This window comes from Oncorhynchus kisutch, linkage group LG23 (assembly GCF_002021735.2).
Source record: "Oncorhynchus kisutch isolate 150728-3 linkage group LG23, Okis_V2, whole genome shotgun sequence".
Lineage (NCBI taxonomy): Eukaryota > Metazoa > Chordata > Actinopteri > Salmoniformes > Salmonidae > Oncorhynchus > Oncorhynchus kisutch.
In genome coordinates, this window is record NC_034196.2 from 3,984,370 (window position 1) to 4,006,970 (window position 22,601).

General features: G+C 46.9%; 1 protein-coding gene across 1 annotated transcript in view; it reads left to right on the forward strand.

Moving 5' to 3' along the window:
- rc3h2 (ring finger and CCCH-type domains 2) overlaps nt 1-22,601 on the forward strand; it is a 45,986-nt gene that overhangs the window by 3,189 nt on the left and 20,196 nt on the right. The window contains 9 exon segments of the mRNA XM_031802418.1: nt 3,363-3,685; nt 3,861-3,978; nt 5,131-5,364; nt 5,838-6,013; nt 7,994-8,194; nt 8,550-8,682; nt 9,041-9,159; nt 9,335-9,447; nt 9,738-10,022. Coding sequence (XP_031658278.1) covers nt 3,455-3,685; nt 3,861-3,978; nt 5,131-5,364; nt 5,838-6,013; nt 7,994-8,194; nt 8,550-8,682; nt 9,041-9,159; nt 9,335-9,447; nt 9,738-10,022 — 1,610 coding nt within the window. The 5' untranslated portion in view covers nt 3,363-3,454.

Consider the following 22,601-nt stretch of genomic DNA (forward strand, 5'->3'; position numbering starts at 1 on the left):
CTGTAATGTTAAGCACCAGTCCGTCAGGATCAACCTTCAGTCTTCGCTGCTCCTAGCATTCCAAGGGTTCAGGTTCTTGGAGGGCGGTAGAGGAGTAGGGGTGGGGACCAACCGGCTGGCTAACATAAGGGCCTGTCCATCAGCATGATGTCCGTTTAGAATAACAGGCAGTCTTTTAGATTATAGAAGACATGCTGTTCTCTTGAGGCATGTTGGGTACATTTCAAGAGCCAACATAGAACTCTACAGGCGGCATGCAAGGACTGACTGGAGCTTATGGGTGAGGAGAGCCAAATGTGAGGGGCCAAATGTGAGGGGCCAAATGTGAGGGGCCAAATGTGAGGGGCCAAATGTGTAGAGCCAAATGTGAGGGGCCAAATGTGAGGGGCCAAATGTGTAGAGCTAAATGTGAGGGGCCAAATGTGTAGAGCCAAACGTGAGGGGCCAAATGTGTAGAGCCAAATGTGAGGGGCCAAATGTGTAGAGCCAAATGTGAGGGGCCAAATGTGTAGAGCCAAATGTGAGGGGCCAAATGTGTAGAGCCAAATGTGAGGGGCCAAATGTGTAGAGCTAAATGTGAGGGGCCAAATGTGTAGAGCCAAATGTGAGGGGCCAAATGTGTAGAGCCAAATGTGAGGGGCCAAATGTGTAGAGCCAAATGTGAGGGGCCAAATGTGTAGAGCCAAATGTGAGGGGCCAAATGTGTAGAGCTAAATGTTACATTGTATCTTTTTGTAGAAGACGTTGTGTGTGTGTGAGGGGGGGGGATTACCGATTATTTGAGACTGTATATCACAAGGAGACGGTTAACATGATCGGGGCACCACGAAAAACAGGATGTCCTCTATAGTTTACAGTCAGGAACAGGTGGTTTCAACGTGACACTGACTCACTCACTGTGGTTCAAATGATATTTATGGTTTCCCGCCCAGTGACTTCACCGCATCTAACTTAAGCGCGAAAAACTTCCCCCTGTAGCCTTTACACGTTTTGTTGTCACATGCATTTTCACTTTGGTCCGTGAGCCAGTGGCCGAGCTCAACTGTTGCGTGAAGCTCGTGGCGTTAATATTCAGGATCAGCGCCCTCGCGGATACATGACACGCAAGATCAGCACGGAGCTGTCCACGCGGCAGAGGCAATGTGGACACATCGCTCCCTTGGACGCTTGGATGGTGCGTAATTTTGCGGGAAAAGTAAACTTGTGATATAACTTGTGATATGAATGCGCAATCATAACTTGCACACTTAAACCAAGTGGTTTCATTTACTTGAATAAGTTACTTGCGTTTTGTTCTGCAGAGTATATCAATGCAAAACTGTCCCAAGTGTTTATCCCATTTAGATGCTTGAAGAGCTTGATATTTTAGTAGCCCAGATAGAATTGTAGGCAAGCGTGTCATTTATGCAACGTTTAATTTTTGAATTGAAAAGTTTCCTCGCAGAACCTGTCCTTCAGGGTCAATATGCATGGCGACTCCCTCTGTCTCTGCACAATGATTGATTGTGAACAGCAGTTCGTTCTTCTGTTGCATAACCTGTGTAGTATTTTTGCAAGACAGCAAGAAGACTATACAGGTTACCCCTGGTAGAGCCAGCTCTAAGCCAGCCTGATGCAACTTCTTCATGCCATGAATGGGGTGAGGGGTGGGTATGGTGGTGCAGTTGGTTCCAACTAGCAGCTGCCTGTCTGTCTGTCTGTCTATGCAGCTGTTGCATGCAGGGAAGCTAAGTCGTAGCTTCCTGTGCTGTTGCTGCTTGGATATGGTACAGTTGAATTATGGGAAATCAGGTGGGTGGAATGAATGATCAGGTAGAACAGAAAGCCAGGGTAAGATTTGAAGACCCCTGGTCTAAAGGCTTGCAGACCTGCTTATTGGCCAGATCACCAGGAGAGATTGACTGCATCATTGCTGGTCTTTGAAAGAAGCATTGACGTGCTGAAAGTACTTACATCTAAACATCAACAACAACGATCCATACAAATCCCTACAAGACACACTATCAGGGGTCTCTGTACTGTCCCCAAGTCGAGAACAGAGGCTTGGTGATGCACAGTACGGTAAGGAGCACTGACTTTATTCATGGGAATTATCTTCCACCTCAGGTAACTCAGGCAAGCAATAAAATCAGTTGACCCCCCCCCCCCCCCCAAAAGATGAAACAACACCTCAAGGAACAAAGTGGACTGTGAAGAGACACACACACACACACACACACACACACACACACACACACACACTCTACACTCTACACTCTACACTCTACACTCTACACTCTACACTCTACACTTAGAATCAGAATGATTCATTTCTTTGTTTTCTCTTCCTTCTTCTTGCGGTCATGTTGTTCTTTGTTCGTGGTGTTATTTGTTGTTTGCTGTGTGGACCCCAGGAAGAATAGCTGCTGCTTCTTCAACGGCTAATGGGGATCCGAATACAAATGCAAATCATAAATCATCACCTGTAGTGATTATGCTGAACCAACTGGCAGTGTGAGCATGTTCTCTCTATCTCGGTGTCTTCCCTCTGTGACCATCCTGTTGCTGTCTTGAATTTCACTCAAAAGTATTTATAATCCTGTGCTCTGTGACGGCGTGCAGGGAGAGAGAGAGGGTGTGTAAATCTGACCTTGTACTCAGTCGGTGTATAAATCAGACTGATAGGACAATGCCAGGGCAGGTCACCTCCAGGGTCAGTAGCCAGCCAAAGAAGGCCTCTCCACACTAACCTAGGAGGAGGCATCAGAGAGAGGGTGGGGCTGGGCCAACAAAAAGAAAAGGGTTGGGTTAAGGGTGTTTTACCAACTGGGGTTCAAATCTCGGTTCTCCTGTTTTCCCTAAGACTGTGTTAGCCCACTGAGCTAAACACCTATGCATTAGACCAGGGAGTTAACGCAGTCTTCAGGTCTCGGGACAAGGTAACTTATCGTGCGAGCGTGGTTCAGTAAACCACCTCCCTTACTAATGGTAGTGGAGGAGAGGGGTGTTTGTTCACAGGCAGGGGGGATAGAAGGGACGGGAATAGAGGGGGGAGAAAGAAAGCGTGGAGAGATTGCCGCCCACCACTCTCCTTGCTCTTCCAAGATTCTGATTGTGAAATGGCTAAGGCGTCTTAAGCCACTGGGTGCCAGGTTTATTGCGCATTTCACCCGAGCAGTTTGCACCTGTGGTTTTTGGAAGGCAATAAAAGACAACAACAACAAAAAATGAAAACATGACAGGCCAGTTCCCCAGACACAGATTAAAAGCCGGACTAAAAATCTGGCTCAATGGAGAATACAAGGAGCGCATGGTCTCTCTGGCGATGACCGGTCTGCTGCTGACCTGCACTCTGACCTACTTTCTTTCTTCTTCTCTACCAGTTGTCATTGAGCTGTCGGGGTGTGGTGGCATGCGATCCCCCTGAGTGAGACACCACCCTCCAGAGGTGACAGCAGGCAGGACAGGCAGCAGGATGCCAGTGCAGGCAGCCCAATGGACAGAGTTCCTCTCCTGCCCCATCTGCTACAATGAGTTTGACAGCAATGGCCACAAGCCCATCAGTCTGGGCTGCTCTCACACTGTGTGTAAGACCTGTCTGCACCAGCTGCACCGCAAGGCCTGCCCCTTCGACCAGACAGCCATCAGCACTGACATTGACCTCCTGCCTGTCAACTGTGCCCTGCTACAGCTGCTGGGAGCTCAGGTGGGTGCAGCAGGTGTTGTTGTTGCTGCTGTTCTTCTTCTGATGATGATGACGATAATGATGATAGTGACGATAACAACAATGATGACAATGATCATGATGATAACAATGACAAGGTTGATGACAATGGTGATAATGATGATGACTTGTTGTTGCGTTTGTGGTATGTTCCCAGGTCCTGGAGTCCCAGCCTGTGACTCTGAGCAGTGCTGTGGAGTTAGAGCGCTATGAGGTGTGCCGGGTGTGTGTGGAGGAGCTGGCTCTCTATCTCAAACCCATCAGTGGAGGAAAAGGTCCCAGAGCATAGAGCTGTGTTGATAAATGTGTGTGTGCGCGTGCGTGTGTGCGTGTGTGTGTGTGCGTGCGTGTGCGTGCGCGTGCGTGTGCGTGTGTGCGTGCGCGTGCGTGTGTGTGTGCGTGCGCGCGTGCATGCGCGTGCGTGTGTGTGCATGCGTGTGTGCGTGTGCGTGGAGGAACACAGCATTTCCTGTTATTCTCAGGGTCTGAGTTTAATGTGGTGGGAGCGTTTGCGTCAGAGCATGTCAAAAGCAGCGACAGTCAGGCTTCAACCCGGAAACCTATCCACTCTGTAAGGCGATGTGGAACCTGGGCCCCCCACACCAGCACAAAGCCAGATGCCGCACATTATATCAAAAGGAAATGTCGAAAGTAGTTTCAGTTCCAGTCGTTTCATAGGAATCATTGAATTAGATGACAAGATTAGATTAGACAAGAAAAAAGTTAATTGGCAAAATGTTTTAAAAAATTAAAAAATAAAAAGTTTAACTAATAATATCACCTTATCTTCCACCACTTTGTCCCTTGGCTCCCCTGCAGGTCAATTCATATTCAGCCTTGATTACGTCTCATTCACAGATATACAGCGTATTGTAGACTAGATTATCTGTAGCAGTTATTGCAGGACGGAGGGTGGGAAATCCCTCTCCTAGGACCCATAAAGCGATGTGTGAGACGGGCAGGAACCCTTGAGTGCTTTTAAAAGCCAATTGTCGTGCCGAAGTGGTCTGTTTATTGGGTGTAATTCACGTGGAAAGTTAAACTGCTCAGCGGCTCTGTCAACTGTTTTTGTGATGATCACAGAAATAGAGAGGTGACTGAGGTCGTCTGTAATAAAGTGTTTTAAGACACTGTTTTCATCACTCTGGCCTGCTATGAGACATTTGCTACAGAAATACAGCAACATGCCGTTTCTCCGTCCCCATACTCGTTTTAGACTATAATTAACCTGTCGCTCTGGTAAACAATAACTGAGTGTGGCAGCGAGCTGTCTCTGTGGTAGTATTTAATTAGCCTGGTCCCAGATCTGTTTGGGTTTCTGTATATCGGCTGATTGGTTGATTGGCAAGGCAACACAAACAGATCAAGTACCAGGCTGGTATTTCAGTGTCTTCTGACTTCTGACCTCCCCTCTCTCCACCATGCAGGTGTGGTGACACTCAGTCCGAGCGCGCTCAGTCGACCCATGCAGAGGAAGCTGGTGACACTGGTCAACTGCCAGCTGGTGGAAGAGGAGGGGCGGGTACGTGCGGTGCGGGCGGGCCGGTCGCTAGGGGAACGTACCGTCACAGAGCTCATCCTGCAGCACCAGAACCCACAGCAGCTCTCTGCCAACCTGTGGGCCGCCGTCAGGGCACGGGGATGCCAGTTCCTGGGGCCTGGTGGGTGGTGACTGGATAACACACCTGTCTATCATACCAACTGATGATGATAGGATAATACACCTGTCAATCACATGATGAACTGATGTGTTTTGTGAATAAGTGATAGCCGTACTGTTTGTTACGGGCTGTTGAACCTCATAGAGACTGGCGTCTTATGATGATTACTCATAGGGCAGATTCTGAGTGTGTGTGTGGGGGGCGGGGCTCTGTTTCTCACACCTGATCTGAGTTTTTGAGTTTCAAGTCTGAAGACACCAATGGAATTGCTAGTAGGACACCAGGAGAACTCCCGTGCCCTTCAGGATCCTAATCTCCCCATCCCGTTTTACTGTAGTGACATCATCGCGATGTATCAGGCGTTATGCACTAGTGTGTACTAGCAGATCTCTTGTATTTCGACCACTACAGTACTACGTCATGTGTGTGTGTGTGTATAATGAAAGCTGTCTGTACTGTCTGTACTGTTCCAGCGATGCAGGAGGACGCTCTAAAGCTGGTGTTGCTGGCCCTAGAGGACGGCTCAGCTTTGTCCAGGAAGGTACTGGTGCTGTTTGTGGTCCAGAAACTGGAGGCTAGGTTCCCTCAGGCCTCCAAGACCTCCGTCGGACACGTGGTCCAGCTGCTCTACAGAGCCTCCTGCTTTAAGGTAAGACATATTTTGTGTTGTATTGTATATTATGTTGTACATTGTAGGCAATGTTTGCTCTCACGCGCACCCACATAGACACATACACATAGACACACACACACACACACACACACACACACACACACACACACACACACACACACACACACACACACACACACACACACACACACACACACACACACACACACACACACACACGCACACGCACACGCACACACACAATATAGGGGTAATAAAAAGGACACTGATTCAGCGGTTTCACCAAAGTGCTCTAAAATGATCCCTTTATCTTACTTACAACACTGCTGTAGATATCAATACACACTATGCTGTACCACCAATCACATTTGAACCACTCTTAAGGAAGAGCGACTCTGTCTGCCATCTTCTGCCCCCTGGCACTTATGATGCCCAGCAGTGCACTTCTGAGTGTCACTTACCATGTGCACAGATGCACAATCTCCGGGAGATTTAAAAATCTGATCTTTGGTGTAGATGTCCATAACCAATATAGCCAATTAGCTGGGAATGGAAACACATACAACTCAAAATGGTCCTCTACATACTCAATAGATGGAACGAAACAGTCTGCTGGTGACGAGGAAGTGTGTGTGTGTGTGTGTGTGTGCGATAGTGCGTAAGTGCGTGTGTGCGACAGACAGACAGACAGACAGTCATGCAGACAGACACAGACAGTCATACAGACAGACAGACAGACAATCACACAGACAGACAGACAGACACAGAATGGTCCTCTACATACTCAATAGATGGAACGAAACAGTCTGCTGGTGACGAGGAAGTGTGTGTGTGTGTGTGTGTGTGTGTGTGTGTGTGTGTGTGTGTGTGTGTGTGTGTGTGTGTGTGTGTGTGTGTGTGTGTGTGTGTGCGTAAGTGCGTAAGTGCGTGTGTGCGACAGACAGACAGACAGACAGACAGTCATGCAGACAGACACAGACAGTCATTCAGACAGACACAGACAGTCACACAGACAGACACAGACAGTCATACAGACAGACACAGACAGTCATACAGACAGATGCAGACAGTCATACAGACAAACACAGACAGTCATACAGACAGACACAGACAGTCATACAGACAGACGCAGACAGTCACACAGACAGGCAGACAGACAATCACACAGACAGACAGACACAGACAGGCAGACAGACAGGCAGACACAGACAGTCATACAGACACAGACAGTCACAGACAGTCATACAGACACAGACAGTCAGACAGGCACAGACAGATACAGTCAGTCAGACAGACACAGACAGTCAGAAAGACACAGACAGACACAGACAGGCAGAAAGACAGTCAGGCAGACAGACAGACAGTCAGACAGATACAGACAGGCAGATGAACAGGCAGACACAGACAGACACAGAGAGTCAGACAGACAGACATACAGACACAGACAGTCAGACAGACACAGACAGTCAGACAGACAAGGACAGACAGTCAGACAGACAGGCAGGCAGGCAGGCAGACAGACAGACAGTCAGACATACACAGACAGTCAGACAGACAAGGACAGACAGACAGTCAGACAGACAGACAGACACAGATATGCAGACACAGACAGTCAGACAGACACAGACAGTCAAATAGACAGACACAGGTCTGTTTTAGCGGCAAAGGTCCTAAGATAGAGATACACACACATTTGTTAACATCCTCGTACACTTTTTGATTTCTGGTGTCTTATGATGATTACTCATAGGGCAGATTCTGAGTGGGGGGAACTCTGTTTCTCACACCTGATCTGAGTTTTGAGTTTCAAGTCTGAGGACACCACGCAAATGTCTGCCAGTCAAATGAGAGGGACGCAATGACATCTAGGCTGGCTGGATGTTTTTCTCTGAGCAATATCACAGTCTCTTAACTGTATGAACTTCCCCTCTCCCCTCCTCTCCCCTCCTCTCCTCCATCCCCATCCCTCCCCCTCCCCGTCCCTCCCCCTCCCAGGTGACCAAGCGTGACGAGGACTCGTCGCTGATGCAGCTAAAGGAGGAGTTCCGTACCTACGAGGCCCTGCGCCGCGAGCACGACGCCCAGATCGTGCACATCGCCATGGAGGCGGGGCTCCGTATCTCACCTGAGCAGTGGTCCTCGCTGCTCTACGGAGACCTCATCCACAAGTCACACATGCAGTCTATCATTGACAAGGTATGCTCCCTGCGTCCCCATCACTGTGTCACTTCGCTCATCGTACTAATCGGGCAATCACCGCTACAGTACTACACAGCCCTCCGTTCGCCACTTACGAGATTCCAGATCAATAGTTGATGAGAGGCACTGGACAGCCTCCTGCTCACGTGCTAACTAATACCTCATTCAGTCAGCGGTTGACAAGGCAACCGTCTCTGTCATCCCAACATTTCACCGCCATATGCCGCATTGCTATGACATACTGCACTTGCTTTCTCACTGCAAGCTTCTCTAAATGGCCGTGTGTGTGCTGTATACATCCCAGTGCATCCCTTTGTCTCTCTCTCTTTTGGGTTGGCGGTCACTCCCCCAGCTCCAGTCCCCAGAGTCCTTTGCAAAGAGTGTCCAGGAGCTGACGATAGTTCTACAGAGAACAGGAGACCCTGCCAACCTGAACAGCCTCAGACCACACCTGGAACTACTGGCCAACATCGACCACAACCCAGGTAGATACAGTGCGATCAAACCACAACTTTGAGGTCAGGGCCCCTTCAAGGTCAGGGCCCCTTCAAGGTCAGGGCCCCTAAGGAACCCAGCAGGTTCCCCCAGGCAGCTGACTTCAGGTTTAGACCGTCACAAATTACAGTACTGGACACAAGAGGTAATATGGCAATACATGATTGATGCGCCGTGCTGCGACTCCCTGGACTTGTTGATGTGCCTGGACACGGGGCTGTGCTGTACGCCTGCTGCCCGTGTGTTTCGTGTGTTTGTTTAGACGCCGCAGACACTATGGCCACCCAGTATTGTTTCGGTAAACAACTAGGCGAGGGGGTTGATGTCTGACCTGGGTGTTGTGTGTAGACGCGGCGTCTCCGTCGTGGGACGAGCTGGAGGGCGTGGTGCTGGCGGTGAAGGTGATGGTCGACGGCCTGGTGGAGTTCACACAGAACTTCAGTAAGAAGAGCCACGAGACACCACAGGTACGGAGCTGACAAGCGCGCGCACGCGCTCCTCCCTTTCATCTAATAACCCCTGTGGAATACGGCAACAAAATACACCCGTTGAACAATACCACGGTGCATTTGACTAACTCTCTGGTTTACTGTTGTGATTGACGTGCTGTCTGTTTTTTGTGTCTGTCCCTTCCCCATGCAGCCGCAGCCCAACAGCAAGTACAAGACCAGTATGTGTCGAGACCTCCGGCAGCAGGGTGGTTGTCCCCGAGGATCCAACTGCACCTTCGCACACACACAGGACGAGCTAGAGAAGTGAGCGGGAGAACACCGCCACGCTCATTTGCATACGATGAGACATAGACCTCTCTGTTCCTGTCAAGGCTTCCCCTGTGAACAAGCGTTTAAACGAACGACACTTTTTTTTTCTCTCTCCCCCTCTCTCTCTCACTTCCTCTCTCTCTTTCTCTCTGCCTCTTTCTCTCTCCCTCTTTCTCTCTCACTCCCTCTCACTCTCTCTTTCACTCCCACTCACTCTCTCTTTCTCTCTCCCTCTCTCTCTTGCTCTCACTCTCTCTCTTTTTCGCTCACCCCCCCACTCCAAGATACAGAATGAGAAACAAGAAGATCAGTGGCGTGGGCCGGCCCTTCCCCCTAGCCCAGGGGAGTATGGGTAGTGAGGGGGGCGACTCAGGAGAGGAGGCCTGTGCTGGGGGACTGAAGGGCTCAGACAAGGTGGGATCGGGGTCCCTAACAGAGGGGTCCACACACCCCCAGCTCATCCCCAGGGGAGGCAACATGATGGAGGAGATGAAGAGGGAGAGGTCTGTTGTTAACGGATCCAACGGACTCACAGGCTCCAGCCGCTCCTCATCTGGCTCCTTGGAACAGTAAGACACTTTAATACCTTCACTTACTGACTGTGGCTTCACCTACTGACTGTGGTTTCACCTACTGACTGTGGCTTCACCTACTGACTGTGGTTTCACCTACTGACTGTGGTTTCACCTACTGACTGTGGCTTCACCTACTGACTGTGGTTTCACCTACTGACTGTGGTTTCACCTACTGACTGTGGTTTCACCTACTGACTGTGGTTTCATCTACTGACTGTGGTTTCATCTACTGACTGTGGTTTCATCTACTGACTGTGGTTTCACCTACTGACTGTGGTTTCACCTACTTTCATCTACTGACTATAGCTTCACCTACTGACTGTGGTTTCATCTACTGACTGTGGTTTCACCTACTGACTGTGGTTTCACCTACTGACTGTGGTTTCATCTACTGACTGTGGTTTCACCTACTGACTGTGGTTTCACCTACTGACTGTGGTTTCACCTACTGACTGTGGTTTCATCTACTGACTGTGATTTCACCTACTGACTGTGGTTTCACCTACTGACTGTGGTTTCATCTACTGACTGTGGTTTCATCTACTGACTGTGGTTTCATCTACTGACTGTGGTTTCACCTACTTTCACCTACTGACTGTGGTTTCACCTACTGACTGTGGTTTCACCTACTTTCACCTACTGACTGTGGTTTCACCTACTGACTGTGGTTTCATCTACTGACTGTGGTTTCACCTACTGACTGTGGTTTCATCTACTGACTGTGGTTTCATCTACTGACTGTGGTTTCATCTACTGACTGTGGTTTCATCTACTGACTGTGGTTTCACCTACTTTCATCTACTGACTATAGCTTCACCTACTGACTGTGGTTTCATCTACTGACTGTGGTTTCACCTACTGACTGTGGTTTCACCTACTGACTGTGGTTTCATCTACTGACTGTGGTTTCACCTACTGACTGTGGTTTCACCTACTGACTGTGGTTTCACCTACTGACTGTGGTTTCATCTACTGACTGTGGTTTCATCTACTGACTGTGGTTTCATCTACTGACTGTGATTTCACCTACTGACTGTGGTTTCACCTACTGACTGTGGTTTCACCTACTGACTGTGGTTTCACCTACTGACTGTGGCTTCACCTACTGACTGTGGTTTCACCTACTGACTGTGGTTTCATCTACTGACTGTGGTTTCATCTACTGACTGTGGTTTCATCTACTGACTGTGGTTTCACCTACTTTCACCTACTGACTGTGGTTTCACCTACTGACTGTGGTTTCACCTACTTTCACCTACTGACTGTGGTTTCATCTACTGACTGTGGTTTCACCTACTGACTGTGGTTTCATCTACTGACTGTGGTTTCACCTACTGACTGTGGTTTCATCTACTGACTGTGGTTTCATCTACTGACTGTGGTTTCACCTACTGACTGTGGTTTCACCTACTGACTGTGGTTTCACCTACTGACTGTGGGTTTCATCTACTGACTGTGGTTTCATCTACTTTCACTACTGACTGTGGTTTCACCTACTGACTGTGGTTTCACCTACTGACTGTGGTTTCAACAACTGACTGTGGTTTCACCTACTTTCACCTACTGACTGTGGTTTCATCTACTGACTGTGGTTTCACCTACTTTCACCTACTGACTGTGGTTTCATCTACTGACTGTGGTTTCATCTACTGACTGTGGTTTCACCTACTGACTGTGGTTTCATCTACTTTCATCTACTGACTGTGGTTTCACCTACTGACTGTGGTTTCACCTACTGACTGTGGTTTTACCTACTGACTGTGGTTTCACCTACTGACTGTGATTTCACCTACTTTCACCTACGACTGTGGCATCATCTACTGACTGTGGTTTCATCTACTGACTGTGGTTTCACACCTACTGACTGTGGTTTCACCTACTTTCACCTACTGACTGTGGTTTGACCTACTGACTGTGGTTTCATCTACTGACTGTGGTTTCACCTACTGACTGTGGTTTCACCTACTGACTGTGGTTTCATCTACTGACTGTGGTTTCATCTACTGACTGTGGTTTCACCTACTGACTGTGGTTTCATCTACTGACTGTGGTTTCACCTACTGACTGTGGTTTCACCTACTGACTGTGGTTTCACCTACTGACTGTGGTTTCACCTACTGACTGTGGTTTCACCTACTTTCACCTACTGACTGTGATTCACCTACTTTCACCTACTGACTGTGGCTTCATCTACTGACTGTGGTTTCACCTACTGACTGTGGTTTCATCTACTGACTGTGGTTTCACCTACTGACTGTGGTTTCACCTACTTTCACACCTACTGACTGTGGTTTCACCTACTGACTGTGGTTTCACCTACTGACTGTGGTTTCACCTACTGACTGTGGTTTCACCTACTGACTGGTTTCATCTACTGACTGTGGTTTCATCTACTGACTGTGGTTTCATCTACTGACTGTGGTTTCACCTACTGACTGTGGTTTCACCTACTGACTGTGGTTTCATCTACTGACTGTGGTTTCACCTACTGACTGTGGTTTCACCTACTGACTGTGGTTTCATCTACTGACTGTGGTTTCATCTACTGACTGTGGTTTCATCTACTGACTGTGGTTTCACCTACTGACTGTGGTTTCACCTACTGACTGTGGTTTCACCTACTGACTGTGGTTTCACCTACTGACTGTGGTTTCATCTACTGACTGTGGTTTCACCTACTGACTGTGGTTTCACCTACTGACTGTGGTTTCACCTACTGACTGTGGTTTCATCTACTGACTGTGGTTTCATCTACTGACTGTGGTTTCATCTACTGACTGTGGTTTCACCTACTGACTGTGGTTTCACCTACTTTCATCTACTGACTATAGCTTCACCTACTGACTGTGGTTTCATCTACTGACTGTGGTTTCACCTACTGACTGTGGTTTCACCTACTGACTGTGGTTTCATCTACTGACTGTGGTTTCACCTACTGACTGTGGTTTCACCTACTGACTGTGGTTTCACCTACTGACTGTGGTTTCATCTACTGACTGTGATTTCACCTACTGACTGTGGTTTCACCTACTGACTGTGGTTTCATCTACTGACTGTGGTTTCATCTACTGACTGTGGTTTCATCTACTGACTGTGGTTTCACCTACTTTCACCTACTGACTGTGGTTTCACCTACTGACTGTGGTTTCACCTACTTTCACCTACTGACTGTGGTTTCACCTACTGACTGTGGTTTCATCTACTGACTGTGGTTTCACCTACTGACTGTGGTTTCATCTACTGACTGTGGTTTCATCTACTGACTGTGGTTTCACCTACTGACTGTGGTTTCACCTACTTTCATCTACTGACTATAGCTTCACCTACTGACTGTGGTTTCATCTACTGACTGTGGTTTCACCTACTGACTGTGGTTTCACCTACTGACTGTGGTTTCATCTACTGACTGTGGTTCACCTACTGACTGTGGTTTCACCTACTGACTGTGGTTTCACCTACTGACTGTGGTTTCATCTACTGACTGTGGTTTCATCTACTGACTGTGGTTTCATCTACTGACTGTGATTTCACCTACTGACTGTGGTTTCACCTACTGACTGTGGTTTCACCTACTGACTGTGGTTTCACCTACTGACTGTGGCTTCACCTACTGACTGTGGTTTCACCTACTGACTGTGGTTTCATCTACTGACTGTGGTTTCATCTACTGACTGTGGTTTCATCTACTGACTGTGGTTTCACCTACTTTCACCTACTGACTGTGGTTTCACCTACTGACTGTGGTTTCACCTACTTTCACCTACTGACTGTGGTTTCATCTACTGACTGTGGTTTCATCTACTGACTGTGGTTTCACCTACTGACTGTGGTTTCACCCTACTGACTGTGGTTTCATCTACTGACTGTGGTTTCACCTACTGACTGTGGTTTCACCTACTGACTGTGGTTTCACCTACTGACTGTGGTTTCACCTACTGACTGTGGTTTCAACAACTGACTGTGGTTTCACCTACTTTCACCTACTGACTGTGGTTTCATCTACTGACTGTGGTTTCACCTACTTTCACCTACTGACTGTGGTTTCATCTACTGACTGTGGTTTCATCTACTGACTGTGGTTTCACCTACTGACTGTGGTTTCATCTACTTTCATCTACTGACTGTGGTTTCACCTACTGACTGTGGTTTCACCTACTGACTGTGGTTTTACCTACTGACTGTGGTTTCACCTACTGACTGTGATTTCACCTACTTTCACCTACTGACTGTGGCATCATCTACTGACTGTGGTTTCATCTACTGACTGTGGTTTCACCTACTGACTGTGGTTTCACCTACTTTCACCTACTGACTGTGGTTTGACCTACTGACTGTGGTTTCATCTACTGACTGTGGTTTCACCTACTGACTGTGGTTTCACCTACTGACTGTGGTTTCACCTACTGACTGTGGTTTCACCTACTTTCACCTACTGACTGTGGTTTCACCTACTGACTGTGGTTTCATCTACTGACTGTGGTTTCACCTACTGACTGTGGTTTCATCTACTGACTGTGGTTTCATCTACTGACTGTGTTTTCATCTACTGACTGTGGTTTCACCTACTAACTGTGGTTTCATCTACTGACTGTGGTTTCACCTACTGACTGTGGTTTCACCTACTGACTGTGGTTTCATCTACTGACTGTGGTTTCATCTACTGACTGTGGTTTCGCCTACTGACTGTGGTTTCATCTACTGACTGTGGTTTCACCTACTGACTGTGGTTTCACCTACTGACTGTGGTTTCACCTACTGACTGTTGTTTCACCCACTGACTGTGGTTTCATCTACTGACTGTGGTTTCATCTACTGACTGTGGTTTCACCTACTGACTGTGGTTTCATCTACTGACTGTGGTTTCACCTACTAACTGTGGTTTCACCTACTGACTGTGGTTTCATCTACTGACTGTGGTTTCATCTACTGACTGTGGTTTCACCTACTGACTGTGGTTTTATCTACTGACTGTGGTTTCACCTACTGACTGTGGTTTAATCTACTGACTGTGGTTTCACCTACTGACTGTGGTTTCATCTACTGACTGTGGTTTCACCTACTGACTGTGGTTTCACCTACTTTCACCTACTGACTGTGATTTCACCTACTTTCACCTACTGACTGTGGCTTCATCTACTGACTGTGGTTTCACCTACTGACTGTGGTTTCATCTACTGACTGTGGTTTCACCTACTGACTGTGGTTTCACCTACTTTCACCTACTGACTGTGGTTTCATCTACTGACTGTGGTTTCACCTACTGACTGTGGTTTCACCTACTTTCACCTACTGACTGTGGTTTCACCTACTGACTGTGGTTTCACCTACTGACTGTGGTTTTCACCTACTGACTGGTTTCATCTACTGACTGTGGTTTCATCTACTGACTGTGGTTTCATCTACTGACTGTGGTTTCATCTACTGACTGTGGTTTCATCTACTGACTGTGGTTTCATCTACTGACTGTGGTTTCACCTACTGACTGTGGTTTCACCTACTTTCATCTACTGACTATAGCTTCACCTACTGACTGTGGTTTCACCTACTTTCACCTACTGACTGTGGTTTCACCTACTGACTGTGGTTTCATCTACTGACTGTGGTTTCACCTACTGACTGTGGTTTCATCTACTGACTGTGGTTTCATCTACTGACTGTGTTTTTCATCTACTGACTGTGGTTTCACCTACTGACTGTGGTTCACACTGACTGTGGTTTCACCTACTGACTGTGGTTTCACCTACTGACTGTGGTTTCATCTACTGACTGTGGTTTCATCTACTGACTGTGGTTTCACCTACTTTCACCTACTGACTGTGGTTTCACCTACTGACTGTGGTTTCATCTACTGACTGTGGTTTCATCTACTGACTGTGGTTTCACCTACTGACTGTGGTTTCACCTACTGACTGTGGTTTCACCTACTGACTGTGGTTTCACCTACTGACTGTGGTTTCACCTACTGACTGTGGTTTCATCTACTGACTGTGGTTTCACCTACTGACTGTGGTTTCACCTACTGACTGTGGTTTCACCTACTGACTGTGGTTTCACCTACTGACTGTGGTTTTCACCTACTTTCACCTACTGACTGTGATTGTCACCTACTTTCACCTACTGACTGTGGCTTCATCTACTGACTGTGGTTCACCTACTGACTGTGGTTTCATCTACTGACTGTGGTTTCACCTACTGACTGTGGTTTCACCTACTTTCACCTACTGACTGTGGTTTCACCTACTGACTGTGGTTTCACCTACTGACTATGGTTTCACCTACTGACTGTGGTTTCACCTACTGACTGGTTTCATCATACTGACTGTGGTTTCACCTACGACTGTGGTTTCACCTACTGACTGTGGTTTCATCTACTGACTGTGGTTTCACCTACTGACTGTGGTTTCACCTACTGACTGTGGTTTCACCTACTGACTGTGGTTTCATCTACTGACTGTGGTTTCATCTACTGACTGTGGTTTCATCTACTGACTGTGGTTTCACCTACTGACTGTGGTTTCACCTACTGACTGTGGTTTCACCTACTGACTGTGGTTTCATCTACTGACTGTGGTTTCACCTACTGACTGTGGTTTCACCTACTGACTGTGGTTTCATCTACTGACTGTGGTTTCATCTACTGACTGTGGTTTCATCTACTGACTGTGGTTTTCATCTACTGACTGTGGTTTCACCTACTGACTGTGGTTTCACCTACTTTCATCTACTGACTATAGCTTCACCTACTGACTGTGGTTTCATCTACTGACTGTGGTTTCACCTACTGACTGTGGTTTCACCTACTGACTGTGGTTTCATCTACTGACTGTGGTTTCACCTACTGACTGTGGTTTCACCTACTGACTGTGGTTTCACCTACTGACTGTGGTTTCATCTACTGACTGTGATTTCATCTACTGACTGTGGTTTCACCTACTGACTGTGGTTTCACCTACTGACTGTGGCTTCACCTACTGACTGTGGTTTCACCTACTGACTGTGGTTTCATCTACTGACTGTGGTTTCATCTACTGACTGTGGTTTCATCTACTGACTGTGGTTTCACCTACTTTCACCTACTGACTTGTGGTTTCACATACTGACTGTGGTTTCACCTACTTTCACCTACTGACTGTGGTTTCACCTACTGACTGTGGTTTCATCTACTGACTGTGGTTCACCTACTGACTGTGGTTTCATCTACTGACTGTGGTTTCATCTACTGACTGTGGTTTCACCTACTGACTGTGGTTTCACCTACTTTCATCTACTGACTATAGCTTCACCTACTGACTGTGGTTTCATCTACTGACTGTGGTTTCACCTACTGACTGTGGTTTCACCTACTGACTGTGGTTTCATCTACTGACTGTGGTTTCAACTACTGACTGTGGTTTCACCTACTGACTGTGGTTTCATCTACTGACTGTGGTTTCATCTACTGACTGTGGTTTCATCTACTGACTGTGATTTCACCTACTGACTGTGGTTTCACCTACTGACTGTGGTTTCACCTACTGACTGTGGCTTCACCTACTGACTGTGGTTTCACCTACTGACTGTGGTTTCATCTACTGACTGTGGTTTCATCTACTGACTGTGGTTTCATCTACTGACTGTGGTTTCACCTACTTTCACCTACTGACTGTGGTTTCACCTACTGACTGTGGTTTCACCTACTTTCACCTACTGACTGTGGTTTCACCTACTGACTGTGGTTTCATCTACTGACTGTGGTTTCACCTACTGACTGTGGTTTCACCTACTGACTGTGGTTTCACCTACTGACTGTGGTTTCATCTACTGACTGTGGTTTCATCTACTTTCACCTACTGACTGTGGTTTCACCTACTGACTGTGGTTTCACCTACTGACTGTGGTTTCAACAACTGACTGTGGTTTCACCTACTTTCACCTACTGACTGTGGTTTCATCTACTGACTGTGGTTTCACCTACTTTCACCTACTGACTGTGGTTTCATCTACTGACTGTGGTTCATCTACTGACTGTGGTTTCACCTACTGACTGTGGTTTCATCTACTTTCATCTACTGACTGTGGTTTCACCTACTGACTGTGGTTTCACCTACTGACTGTGGTTTTACCTACTGACTGTGGTTTCACCTACTGACTGTGATTTCACCTACTTTCACCTACTGACTGTGGCATCATCTACTGACTGTGGTTTCATCTACTGACTGTGGTTTCACCTACTGACTGTGGTTTCATCTACTGACTGTGGTTTCGTCTACTGACTGTGGTTTCACCTACTGACTGTGGTTTCATCTACTGACTGTGGTTTCACCTACTGACTGTGGTTTAATCTACTGACTGTGGTTTCACCTACTGACTGTGGTTTCATCTACTGACTGTGGTTTCACCTACTGACTGTGGTTTCACCTACTTTCACCTACTGACTGTGATTTCACCTACTTTCACCTACTGACTGTGGCTTCATCTACTGACTGTGGTTTCACCTACTGACTGTGGTTTCATCTACTGACTGTGGTTTCACCTACTGACTGTGGTTTCACCTACTTTCACCTACTGACTGTGGTTTCATCTACTGACTGTGGTTTCACCTACTGACTGTGGTTTCACCTACTTTCACCTACTGACTGTGGTTTCACCTACTGACTGTGGTTTCACCTACTGACTGTGGTTTCACCTACTGACTGGTTTCATCTACTGACTGTGGTTTCATCTACTGACTGTGGTTTCATCTACTGACTGTGGTTTCATCTACTGACTGTGGTTTCATCTACTGACTGTGGTTTCACCTACTGACTGTGGTTTCACCTACTTTCATCTACTGACTATAGCTTCAACCTACTGACTGTGTTTCACCTACTTTCACCTACTGACTGTGGTTTCACCTACTGACTGTGGTTTCATCTACTGACTGTGGTTTCACCTACTGACTGTGGTTTCATCTACTGACTGTGGTTTCATCTACTGACTGTGTTTTCATCTACTGACTGTGGTTTCACCTACTGACTGTGGTTTCACCTACTGACTGTGGTTTCACCTACTGACTGTGGTTTCACCTACTGACTGTGGTTTCATCTACTGACTGTGGTTTCATCTACTGACTGTGGTTTCACCTACTGACTGTGGTTCACCTACTGACTGTGGTTTCACCTACTGACTGTGGTTTCACCTACTGACTGTGGTTTCACCTACTTTCACCTACTGACTGTGATTTCACCTACTTTCACCTACTGACTGTGGCTTCATCTACTGACTGTGGTTTCACCTACTGACTGTGGTTTCATCTACTGACTGTGGTTTCACCTACTGACTGTGGTTTTCACCTACTTTCACCTACTGACTGTGGTTTCACCTACTGACTGTGGTTTCACCTACTGACTGTGGTTTCACCTACTGACTGTGGTTTCACCTACTGACTGGTTTCATCTACTGACTGTGGTTTCATCTACTGACTGTGGTTTCATCTACTGACTGTGGTTTCACCTACTGACTGTGGTTTCACCTACTGACTGTGGTTTCATCTACTGACTGTGGTTTCATCTACTGACTGTGGTTTCATCTACTGACTGTGGTTTCACCTACTGACTGTGGTTTCACCTACTGACTGTGGTTTCACCTACTGACTGTGGTTTCACCTACTGACTGGTTTCATCTACTGACTGTGGTTTCATCTACTGACTGTGGTTTCATCTACTGACTGTGGTTTCACCTACTGACTGTGGTTTCACCTACTGACTGTGGTTTTCATCTACTGACTGTGGTTTCATCTACTGACTGTGGTTTCATCTACTGACTGTGGTTTCACCTACTGACTGTGGTTTCACCTACTGACTGTGGTTTCACCTACTGACTGTGGTTTCACCCTACTGACTGTGGTTTCATCTACTGACTGTGGTTTCATCTACTGACTGTGGTTTCATCTACTGACTGTGGTTTCATCTACTGACTGTGGTTTCACCTACTGACTGTGGTTTCACCTACTTTCATCTACTGACTATAGCTTCACCTACTGACTGTGGTTTCATCTACTGACTGTGGTTTCACCTACTGACTGTGGTTTCACCTACTGACTGTGGTTTCATCTACTGACTGTGGTTTCACCTACTGACTGTGGTTTCACCTACTGACTGTGGTTTCACCTACTGACTGTGGTTTCATCTACTGACTGTGATTTCACCTACTGACTGTGGTTTCACCTACTGACTGTGTTTCACCTACTGACTGTGGCTTCACCTACTGACTGTGGTTTCACCTACTGACTGTGGTTTCATCTACTGACTGTGGTTTCATCTACTGACTGTGGTTTCATCTACTGACTGTGGTTTCACCTACTTTCACCTACTGACTGTGGTTTCACATACTGACTGTGGTTTCACCTAACTTTCACCTACTGACTGTGGTTTCACCTACTGACTGTGGTTTTCATCTACTGACTGTGGTTTCACCTACTGACTGTGGTTTCATCTACTGACTGTGGTTTCATCTACTGACTGTGGTTTCACCTACTGACTGTGGTTTCACCTACTTTCATCTACTGACTATAAGCTTCACCTACTGACTGTGGTTTCACCTACTGACTGTGGTTTCACCTACTGACTGTGGTTTCATCTACTGACTGTGGTTTCACCTACTGACTGTGGTTTCACCTACTGACTGTGGTTTCATCTACTGACTGTGGTTTCATCTACTGACTGTGGTTTCATCTACTGACTGTGATTTCACCTACTGACTGTGGTTTCACCTACTGACTGTGGTTTCACCTACTGACTGTGGGCTTCACCTACTGACTGTGGTTTCACCTACTGACTGTGGTTTCATCTACTGACTGTGGTTTCATCTACTGACTGTGGTTTCATCTACTGACTGTGGTTTCACCTACTTCCACCTACTGACTGTGGTTTCACCTACTGACTGTGGTTTCACCTACTTTCACCTACTGACTGTGGTTTCACCTACTGACTGTGGTTTCATCTACTGACTGTGGTTTCACCTACTGACTGTGGTTTCATCTACTGACTGTGGTTTCATCTACTGACTGTGGTTTCACCTACTGACTGTGGTTTCACCTACTGACTGTGGTTTCACCTACTGACTGTGGTTTCATCTACTGACTGTGGTTCATCTACTTTCACCTACTGACTGTGGTTTCACCTACTGACTGTGGTTTCACCTACTGACTGTGGTTTCAAACAACTGACTGTGGTTTCACCTACTTTCACCTACTGACTGTGGTTTCATCTACTGACTGTGGTTTTACCTACTGACTGTGGTTTCACCTACTGACTGTGATTTCACCTACTTTCACCTACTGACTGTGGCATCATCTACTGACTGTGGTTTCATCTACTGACTGTGGTTTCACCTACTGACTGTGGTTTCACCTACTTTCACCTACTGACTGTGGTTTGACCTACTGACTGTGGTTTCATCTACTGACTGTGGTTTCACCTACTGACTGTGGTTTCACCTACTGACTGTGGTTTCACCTACTGACTGTGGTTTCACCTACTTTCACCTACTGACTGTGGTTTCACCTACTGACTGTGGTTTCATCTACTGACTGTGGTTTCACCTACTGACTGTGGTTTCATCTACTGACTGTGGTTTCATCTACTGACTGTGTTTTCATCTACTGACTGTGGTTTCACCTACTGACTGTGGTTTCACCTACTGACTGTGGTTTCACCTACTGACTGTGGTTTCACCTACTGACTGTGGTTTCATCTACTGACTGTGGGTTTCATCTACTGACTGTGGTTTCATCTACTGACTGTGGTTTCACCTACTGACTGTGGTTTCATCTACTGACTGTGGTTTCACCTACTGACTGTGGTTTCACCTACTGACTGTGGTTTCACCTACTGACTGTGGTTTCACCCACTGACTGTGGTTTCATCTACTGACTGTGGTTTCATCTACTGACTGTGGTTTTCATCTACTGACTGTGGTTTCACCTACTGACTGTGGTTTCATCTACTGACTGTGGTTTCATCTACTTTCACCTACTGACTGTGGTTTCACCTACTGACTGTGGTTTCACCTACTGACTGTGGTTTCAACAACTGACTGTGGTTTCACCTACTTTCACCTACTGACTGTGGTTTCATCTACTGACTGTGGTTTCACCTACTTTCACCTACTGACTGTGGTTTCATCTACTGACTGTGGTTTGATCTACTGACTGTGGTTTCACCTACTGACTGTGGTTTCATCTACTTTCATCTACTGACTGTGGTTTCACCTACTGACTGTGGTTTCACCTACTGACTGTGGTTTCACCTACTGACTGTGGTTTCACCTACTGACTGTGATTTCACCTACTTTCACCTACTGACTGTGGCATCATCTACTGACTGTGGTTCATCTACTGACTGTGGTTTCACCTACTGACTGTGGTTTCACTACTTTCACCTACTGACTGTGGTTTGACCTACTGACTGTGGTTTCATCTACTGACTGTGGTTTCACCTACTGACTGTGGTTTCACCTACTGACTGTGGTTTCACCTACTGACTGTGGTTCACACCACTGACTGTGGTTTCATCTACTGACTGTGGTTTCATCTACTGACTGTGGTTTCATCTA